We start from the raw sequence: 10450 nt of genomic DNA, 5'->3' as shown, positions 1-10450 counted from the left end.
CTTGCGTAGCGAATTGTGATGGAACACTAAACAAAATGTTCTCTGGCAAGGAAACAAAAAAAAGGCGGTGTATATATATATATATATATATATATGTGTGTATATGTGTATGTATATATATATATAAATACAATGTATATGTAATTAAAGTCGATGAGCCTAGTTTGAACCTGTGAAATGGAAACATGAAAGTTTGGTTAATCAACAAACCTGTGACACATGTGAATAATATTACAGAGTGAAACAAAACGTTGTGATATTGAAATGGGGAAATACCCTTTAAAATAGATCAATCTGATTAAAATAGCTCTACAGGTCTACCAGTAGATCTAACAGCATTACGTGGACTCCCATGTCCAGGTGACACTGCATCTATAAATAACAATTTAAATATCAACCAATTACACTTCGCTTTTTATAGCGTTATTCGGGAGCATAAAAATTCTAAAAATATCAGGCGAGACTATTTATGCAATAGGTGAACTTGTTGGTCTATTTCAACATTAAAAAACAGGGGGAAAAGTGCAGTGATAAACTCTGGATTGTATACTAGTATAAACAGATTTTATGGCTATACCATCAACTTTTTTGTTTGTTCGTCTTGTAATGAATTTTATACAAAATATTATACCGAAATTAGTTTCCAGCATACTTCGTAATTCACCCGAATCATTTCGTATACCCTTAGCATAATACCAAATGTTTTCAAATTCTTTTCAAATGACTGGCATGAATTTGCAAGTAACGTTTTGATAGGTCGAATGAAAGGTCAACTGGATATGAGCTCCAACAGGGTGCTGTTAGATCCACAGGTAATAGTAATTAACCAGTGGAGCTAATTTTAATTAAATTGAAAATAGACTAGCGCTCGACTCCATAACCACTATTTCTCAGAGGTATGCGAGTTTTTAAAAAGATGAAAAATGCATTTTAATGGTATTAGAAACACCAGGATGACCAGAAACACTTCGGATGTACAGAAACAGATAATCTAAACAACAAAATGTAAGTAATGTCTGATTTTAATTATTTACTTCTCTGTATCTGTAAATATTGTTTAAAACAAAAACAGCGCCACTAGTGAAAAACAGGTTGTAGTCTTTAAAAACTAAGGTCTGTCACTTCAATTGCTCTTTAAATACCAGGCATCATTATCCACTCAATTATCCAACATTATCCATTCTACATCTGCCATTAAATTGGTCCTCTGACCACAATTGACTTATAAGTGAAAATACGTTTTTACTCATTGTGTATTATTGTTTTTGTTCCACAACACACATTCCAAATTCCTAGGAGAGTTAATTAAAGAAATTTGGTCTATATTTTTGGCCAGAGGGGATTTTGTCCGGGATTCCTAATCAGTACACAACAGGTTCTGTGTTCCATTTACATAATCTTAATGTTTTAAACCCATCAGTATGGGCCAATTTCACCAATTCTATAATGCAAAATCTGGTCATGTTCCTTCTTTCATAAGAGTAACATGTTTTCTTACACACCCGTTGGTAAGAACACAATTCACTATTTTTGATAACACATAGTAATAACACATGTGTTTACGTGTGATAACAATTTAAAGATATACGACTGGCTGCTCCTGTGTGATGACCAGGTCGCCAATGACATACCATCTAATGAAAAACAGCACTATTGAAATCAACCACTCTGTGACTTACAAGTTGAAATTGACTTGTCTGTAGATGGGCTGTAAATAGGTTTTAGTTGGAAAAGCCGTTTTGAGAATACTAGTATGTAAGAAAGAGAATTCTACATTTGTGTCTATGAAATACCATTTATGTTAACACTTGTTGTTTAAAACCATATCCAACTCACTTTCTCTTGTTACATATGTTTTAAAACAACTCGTAACATAAATCGTATCTAATGGCTACTCATGTAGTATTCTACTATTTAACATGTATTTTAAATGTACAAACCCAATGAAATTTCATAAATCCCCTTCCCATAAGCATTAAAAAAATACTACAACCTTTTATTAAAGCCATTTTCTTGAACAAAAGATCCTTTTGTTTCAAAAGGTATCATCTGTTAAATCTGCCTTTAAATTTCTTGTATGTATACATTTTCAAACCAACTTCCATCTGTACAGCTTCTTTGGAAGCCATTATATCCATCAAGAAACCCTTTTGTTTAAAAAAAAGCACCTTGTTTTAAATCTGCCCCAGCATTTGATCATTTTAAAAGTCTGGTATGTACACATATGTACCTACATTTGTTAAAACTATTTAACGAAGCTGTGTTATTCACTAACATATGACTTTGTTAGAAAATACTTTTAAATTTGAGCATTGTCTGTTTGCAGCTGTCATCAGTTTACATGTCAGTATAATTATGTGTTTTGAAAATGTACCTCAATATGACAGTTGTAAACTAACCCAATCAAAATCTTCTGTCAAAATGTCTCTTTTATACAGTCACTTACTTAGTGATCGTAACCCATTTATTCCTATATCTCTTTGTCCATCAATGATCAATTTGCACACCTCCTCGTCTGTTCAAGATACACTGTCATATCAGTTCAACTAGCCTCATCCATTTGTAAAGGCTCGTCTGTTAAAACAGCCTGATGTGTTAAAGCTGTCTGCGTTATAACTGCTTCGTCCGTTAGACCTCCCTCAGTCTCTGAAATGGATCCTCCCTTGACCTGAACAGTGTGGTTATCCTGCTCATCCTCCTGCTCATCCTGGTCAGGGTTGCTAACATCTCCGTCGGGGTCACTGTCATGGTTATCAGAAGAATGGTCGTCGCTAGCGACGTCTTCTATCTCACTTCCACTGCAGAAGTCATCTTCGTCTTCTTCTTCAGGCTCTTGTTTGCAGTGACACTTGACAATGTGCTTTGATAAATGCCTCTCTAGGAAGAAGCTCATTTCACAACTCGGGCATTCGTGGCGCTTCTTTATGTTGTTGGTGTTGTTGGTGTTGTTAGAGTTGTTGGTGTTTTTCGGGGTACGTTTCTCACGCATGTGCGTCTTCATGTGCATTGCTCTGTTGGATGCTTTTAAAAATGTTTTGTGGCAAATGTTACACGTAAACTGTTTTCTTTTTCTCAGTGCTGAAAGAAAAAACAGAAACTTGTTAAAGATGATTTTTATTTTATACAAATGTCATATACTAATCTGAGATCACCAAGTGATTAAGCATTACCGGTAAGATTGTTTAATTGTTTAGTTTGTAGTTATTTTAGTTATAAATCAATGAAGACTAAAGAGTGAAGTGTAATATTACAGACAGCATGGCCCTCCAATCCCACCCCTACCCCCAACCAAAATATACAAATAAAGTGGAGCATAAGTATTCCATTATCTGAAAAACAAAACAAACATGTCCACCCACACCCACACATTACTATCAACCCCCCCCCCCCCCCCCCCCCCCCCCCCGAGGAACCCCCCCAAATACTATTACAGATTATTTATTCAGACAAAAGTTTATAGTAAAGTCATTTATCAAGTCTGGGGCAGGATGTAAAGTTTGTTTGTTTGTTTTTATTTAATGACGCCACTAGAGCACACTCATTTTTTTCTTATCATCAGCTATTGGACGTCAAACATATGGTCATTCTGACAATGTTTTTTTGAGGAAACCTGCTGTCGCCACATAGGCTACTCTTTTACGACAGGCAGCAAGGGATCTTTTATTTGCGCTTCCCACAAGCAGGATAGCACAAACCATGGCCTTTGTTGAACCAGTTATGGATCACTGGTCAGTGCAAGTGGTTTACACCTACCCATTGAGCCTTGCAGAGCATTCACTAAGGGTTTGGAGTTGGTATCTGGATTAAAAATCCCATGCCTCGACTGGGATCCGAACCCAGTACCTACCAGCCTGTAGACCGATGGCCTAACCACGACGCCACCGCCTGATATGTGGTCGGTTTGGGATCGATCCCCATCGGTGGACCCACTGAGCTATTTCTTGTTCCAGCCAGTGCCCCACAACTGGTATATCAAAGGCCATGATATGAGCTATCCTGTCTATACCTCGCAACTAATGAAGAAATGTAGCAGGTTTCTTCTCTAAGACTAGGTGTCAAAATTACCATATGTTTAACATCCAATAGCTGATGATTAATAAATCAATGTGCTCTAGTGATGTCATTAAACGAAACAAACTTTAACTTTATCAATTCTACCCTTAACCAACAGTGTACAGTGCACTGTAATATCAGCAGATGAAGGAAGGAAGGAAATGGATTATTTAATGATGCACTCAACACATTTTATTTACGGTTAAAGGCCACACAGATATTGAGGGAAGAAACCCACTGTCGCCACTTCATGGGCTACTCTTTTTGATTAGCAGCAAGGGATCTTTTATATGCACCATCCCATAGACAGGATAGCACATAGCACATACCAAGGCCTTTGATGTACCGTCGTGGTGCACTGGCTGGAGCGAGACAGCAGATGAAAATCCAACATTAACTGATAAATCTGGAACACCATAACATATTGGAAGGACAAAAAATCAAACACCCTGAAAGCAAGTTATTATTTTTTTTCATTATCAATAATTAACAGCCTGCCTAAACATTTGTTTTAATTTACATATATACAGGGGTAAATAAAGGGGAATAATGAAATGCCAAATGAAGATGACGACAAAACAAAAAACTAACAAGTGCTTACCCTTCCCAATATAATTTTTACATAACATTCCTTTGATGTGTTTTTGATAAGTATCCTTTCTGTAGAAACATTGTTTACATTTGTTACATTGAAATGGCATTTTTCCGCTGTGCAGTCGCTTATGCCGAGCTTTGTTCGATGCATTTCGAAACCACTTGTTACAAATTTCACATGTAAATCCAACATCTTGATGTTCTGAAAGTTAATATTAAAGGGACATTCCTGAGTTTGCTGCATTGTAAGATGTTTCCGACTAATAAAATATTTCTACGATTAAACTTACATATTAAATATATTTTCTTGTTTAGAATATCAGTGTCTGTATATTCAATGTGTTTTTGGTCATTTTAATATTTGTAAGAAGCCCAAACTGGATTTTGTCCAAATAATTTTGTATGTACGAAAAAAACTTTTTAGGAAATAAAATGAAATTTAACCTAGTACAAATATTAGAACTATCAAAAACGTTTGATATACAGCCACTAATATTTTATGCAGAAAATGTATTTGATATGTAATTACAGTTGTCAAAAAGTCTCTATTAGTTGATAACATCTTTAAAATTGCAGCAAACTCGGGAATGTCCCTTTAAGGAACTTGTAGAGTTTTGTTTTACTGTTTGGCCTAAAACCACCTGTATAATTATGTAATAATGTTTTATGTTAGGAACAAATTAAAACAACCCAGGTAAATATTTTGTGTATAAAGGTTACCATCTGTATTAAAAAAAATTTGGGTTGAAATTAACACCAGGGCTTATAGGAGAGGGATTGGGTAATTGTAGTTCATCCTATCCTCCTACACATTTTTTTTTGTAAATGCATTTGTAACAATAAACCCCACTACTTTTGTGTGAAATTTAGAGAACAATTGGCTCAGAAATAAATAATTTGTAGAACATTTTATAGTTAAGTATTATGATAAAAAGAACAGGCATTCCGTGTGGGAAGGACTACAGTAGACATGGAAAGTGTAATTTTTAGTTTAAAAGTGACCATTTTGTCTTGCTGGACAAGACTATATTACAGGGTCCTGATTTTTTGTACTGCCCTGCTTTAGACGATTCCTTTTCTTTTTTAATCAAAGCAGTCAAAGCATTTTCTTCCTTTCTAACTCCCAAGTTTTGTGTGACGAAACAGTACATTGGTTTCATGAGTTATAAAAGTGAGACACTAAATTAAAAAGAAATTATGAAACCAAAACCAACATGACTGTCCTTACCCTTTTTAATTTTATTCTGGCACAGATTTTCTGCAACATGTCTTCGATACACATCCTTGCGGTGGAAAGGTTTCTGACATTTTTCACACTGAAACGGCATCTTCCCAGAGTGGATTCGCATGTGTCGAGCTTCATTTGATGCATTTCGAAACCACTTGTTACAAATTTCACAAGTAAATCCACCCTCTTGTTTCCTTTGTAAACGCTTTTGTTCTGAAAGACAATATAAGCCACTTGTTAATTGGTGTTTGTCATTATGATCATAACTGATTAATATTGGATCTATTTTAATTTACCCTAACCGAATATACTTTCAGTATTGTATTATTACATTTTTTTTAACATATCGGTACTGTATTGTTGTTGTTATTATTTTACCATACTGTAAAACAATGACAAAATATATAACAAAATAGCATAGCTGTGAACAAGAAAACTTAAAGATTGATGTCTATATAAACATAAATCCAGTGTTTGTATGTTTTGGAGGGCTTATCCCTCCTAAATTACACAAAAATATAAACCTCACATGAATGTAGAGGAAATGACAAAGTTTAAATAACAATCAATTTGGCCATTCTAATGAAAGAGGGGTACTACATAGCCCAGTGGTAAAGTGCTCACTTGATGCACAGTCGGTTTGGGATTGATTCCCGTCGGTGGGCCCATTGGGCTATTTCTCGTTCCAGCCAGTGCACCATGACTAGTATATCAAATGCCATGGTATGTGCTATTCTGTCTGTGGGATGGTGCATATGAAAGATCCCTTGCTACTAATGGGACTCTATGTCAAAATTAGCAAATGTTTGACATCCAATAACTGATAATTAATAAATCAGTGTGCTCTAGTGGTGTCGTTATACAAATCAATCAGTCTAATGAAAGAAAAAAAGAAAGAAATGTTTTATTATATGACACTCCACACATTTTTATTTACAGTTATATGACAGACATAATATGGCCAAGGACCACACATGATAAACAGGAAAGCGACACCATCCCAGACAGGATAGTACATACCATGATCTATTATACCAGTTGTAGAGCTCTGTCTGGAATAAGAAATAGCCCAGGGCAACCCAGTGGGGGATAGGGAGGGAGGGAGAGAGGGAGAGAGAGAGAGAGAGAGAGAGAGAAAGAGAGAGAGAGAGGTTGGGAGAGAGAGAGAGAGAGAGAGAGAGAGAGAGAGAGAGAGAGAGAGAGAGAGAGAGAGAGAGAGAGAGAGAGAGAGAGAGAGAGAGAGAGAGAGAGAGATGGGTGGGTTGGGACCTGCAGGTAATGAGATAAATTCTTTTTTATTGCCTAGGAGCAGGCTTACTTGAAGTATTAGTAACAAAATTGTTCTGATGAGTTTATTAATTAAAACCATAATTTAAACATTAATGGTTTGAAAGTCGATCCTTTGCTCACGTTTTTCACAAATGTCTTCTTTAATATGCTTGGTGTAACTCTCTTTCCGGTTGAACTGCTTGTGGCACTTGTCACACTGCCATGGCCGCTCGCCTGTGTGTGTGCGCATGTGTCGTGCCTGATGGGAGAAATTCTGGTACCACTTGTTACAAATTTCACAAGTGAAGCCATCTGGTCGCTTCTTTCTGGAGGGGCGAGGAGCTGAAAGGAGGAAAATAAAACTGTTCATACATAAACTGGTTTCTACATTATAAGGACGTGTTACATCAAAGTAGGAAAATAACACAGTTCATACATACAACTGGTTGCTACATTATTAGGACGTGTTACATCGCTCTATAATTTTAATAAATTTTATGAATATACAGTAAAATATACTTAAATGGCCACTTCTGTTAAACAGTCATCCATAACCAAATGAGCTACCATTTTTGTAGCGGTGTGGGGAGAGAACATATTCTAAGGTGTACATTCACCAAAAAAGAAAACTTGTCAAATATTAATCCACTTCATAGCACTTTAAATATCAAATTAACAGTCGACCTAGTCATACAACTCTGCTTTTGGGGTTGTCCAAGGGTTTTTTGAACAAATCTGTAAAGTAAGTACATGCAAGATGATATTTAGGCATTTTCATTAAAAAGAACATGCACATCTAAGTAAAATGTTGATGGATTTTAGTCTTTAAGAATAAACTGCTCGCCAAAGCCAGGGAATGATGAAGCGAGGTACAAACTTGTGTGGACTTTCATGTGCAGTAGTCTCCCTTCTTCCCGAGCAAAGCAGCGACCACATTCGTCACATGAGAATGGCTTTTCGCCCGTGTGGGTTCGCATGTGTATTTCCTCGTAACATGGCCGCCGAAACCACTTGTGGCAAATGGTACACGTAAATCCAGTATGCTTCTTCTTCTTCCTCTTCTTGGGCACTATCAAGCCTGGATACCAAAAAACCACAACACAAAAACATGATGAGACCCTGAACTTCTTTCTAAGAGTAAAGATTATTTTGGAAAGCTAGCAGTGAGTTAACACCGTGAACAAAATTACAATCAGACATCTAAAAAATGAGGACAGTTTATTAGTGTAGAATACTACTCCCCTTTAGGGAACTAATGGGATCATCATCCTAACAAATACAGAAATCAGATTTACAGCATGGGACTGCAGCTTATGATTGTTGTAAATCCAAGCAATATCAGGTCACTTACCTACATATATGTCATTTATATAGTATGCCAATAATATGGGAGATGCGAGGTATTTTGGCATACCCAGACCACTTGAGGATGAAATGAATGTTGGTTTTTTTCCTTTCTCTGTATAAAGATAAATACATACATGTAGCTTGTGCCATCTCCACACTAGACTGTGCCCCCTCCATTAGAGATTGTATGCTACCCACTCCAGATATTGTTCCTATGGGCCTGATTACGACTAGATCAAATTGAGTTATGAACTCTTACTTACATTCCTAGTATTGTATTTCTAGTAAACTTTATTGTATTCTTACCTGCATGAATTTTGAGATGTTCTTTCAGATGTTCGGGCCGCTGATAAGATTTCCCGCACTGGTCACACTTATGTGGCCTTTCTTTGGTGTGTACGAATGCATGTCGCCTGGCGTGCGAGGCTCGGTAGATGTCCTTGTTGCAGATAGTGCAGTAAAATGATCTGGCTAGCCGGATAAAAATACCTATAAAACATGAAAATAAAATTCTTATGCATATATACATATATGCATATATACATATATGCATATATACATATATGCATATATACATATATGCATATATACATATATGCATATATACATATATATATACATATATATATATATATATATATGATAATTATTAATACATGTATATCATCCTGTGAAATATATACAATATATACCAGTGACCACCTGAAAAACCCACGGGCTGGATGTACTGTAACTCACAGTATTTCTGCCAGAAACAAGTTTTTGGGTATGGCGCTGTGGAACTGAATGCAATCACAATCAACAGGAGGTGGGGGTGGGATTGGGGGTGTTGTTACTCCAGAAAGAAAATGGGTTAAGTTTAGGGTTATGTTCAAGAAAATCATTCAGTAATGATAAGAGTAATTAATTTTGTCAAAAGTTTAACTTAAAAAATTAAATCTGCAAAAACATTTGGGTATGTCACCATACCCTCTAGCAGAAACCCTGGCTCAGTAGTAGAACACTCACCTAGAGTGTGAAATATGCATTGCAGGATTGATCATCGTTAATGGACTTTTACTCCCCCCACCACCACCAATTCCAACCAGTGTCCCATGACTGCAGGGTTCAAAATAGAGGCCTGTGAAAAGCAGTCTACATGTATATTTTAGACCTAGCATTTAACAAAAAAAAAAAAAAAATCACCTGCTAAAATTACCAAAAAATCGCAGGTCATTTTTCTAAGAGACAGATATATGTACAATCATCTCATCTTCTATTTTGCCAAGGCTGAGCTCGTTATTATCAGAGGTCCTAATTTTTCACAAACTGTCCAAAACCCTCCACCAACCCCATTCTGTCATAATTCCAGCAGGCAATACTTCATTAAAAAAAAACCCAGCAGATTATATTTTACTTCCTATTTCAAGCCCTGGACAGGCACATCAAAGGTTGTTCTGACTACATGTATAGGAATGTGCATGTACCAGTTATTATTTCAGTAGGAATAGCCTATGTGGTGCTGTGCCAGCAGGTTTAATTTGTCTTCTTTTTTTTTAACCAAATGTCAAAATAGCCGTATATTTACCATCAAATAGTAACAGTTTAAAATGTGCTGAGGTGTTGTTAAACAACTATTCTTTTCCTTTCTACACTGCTTAGGGGAGGGGGGGACGAAACAAGTATACTGGTGAGGTACATGATAGGCCAAAAAACCCTAAACACACACACACACCACATCTAGTTTCAAGTCATCAAATTAGAAAAAGGGAAAAAAGTAAACATTAACATCACACAGGCTGTTCAATTACGATAGCAGCAAGGAAGGAAATGATTTATTTCATGACGTACTCAACACATGGACATATGGTTAAGGACCACACAACTATTGGAGGTGAAGACCTGCTGTCGACATTTCATAGGCCACTCTTTTCGATTAGCAACAAGGGATCTTTTATATGCACCCATAGATGGGAAGGC

The 10450-nt window shown here is 36.3% G+C and overlaps 1 protein-coding gene across 2 annotated transcripts in view; it reads right to left on the bottom strand.

Moving 5' to 3' along the window:
- Window positions 1-596: 596 nt before the first annotated feature.
- The window catches only part of LOC121368863 (zinc finger protein 665-like), a 47002-nt gene continuing 37148 nt past the window's right edge, over window positions 597-10450 (bottom strand). Inside the window, exons 4-9 of one of the 2 annotated variants that reach the window (XM_041493617.1) lie at window positions 8798-8980; window positions 8022-8222; window positions 7286-7486; window positions 5876-6088; window positions 4655-4849; window positions 597-3078 (exon numbers count right to left, since the gene is read on the bottom strand). In XM_041493617.1, the coding sequence (XP_041349551.1) occupies window positions 2543-3078; window positions 4655-4849; window positions 5876-6088; window positions 7286-7486; window positions 8022-8222; window positions 8798-8980 (1529 nt within the window). In that variant the 3' untranslated portion in view covers window positions 597-2542. The remainder of the gene's footprint in view (window positions 3079-4654; window positions 4850-5875; window positions 6089-7285; window positions 7487-8021; window positions 8223-8797; window positions 8981-10450) is intronic. The other variant, XM_041493618.1, reaches the window with a different exon arrangement.

The sequence above is a fragment of the Gigantopelta aegis genome, chromosome 3 (genome assembly GCF_016097555.1).
Source record: "Gigantopelta aegis isolate Gae_Host chromosome 3, Gae_host_genome, whole genome shotgun sequence".
In the NCBI taxonomy this organism is placed as follows: Eukaryota; Metazoa; Mollusca; class Gastropoda; order Neomphalida; family Peltospiridae; genus Gigantopelta; species Gigantopelta aegis.
Note: the sequence above shows the minus strand (reverse complement) of the source record. Positions and strands in the feature narration are given on the sequence as shown.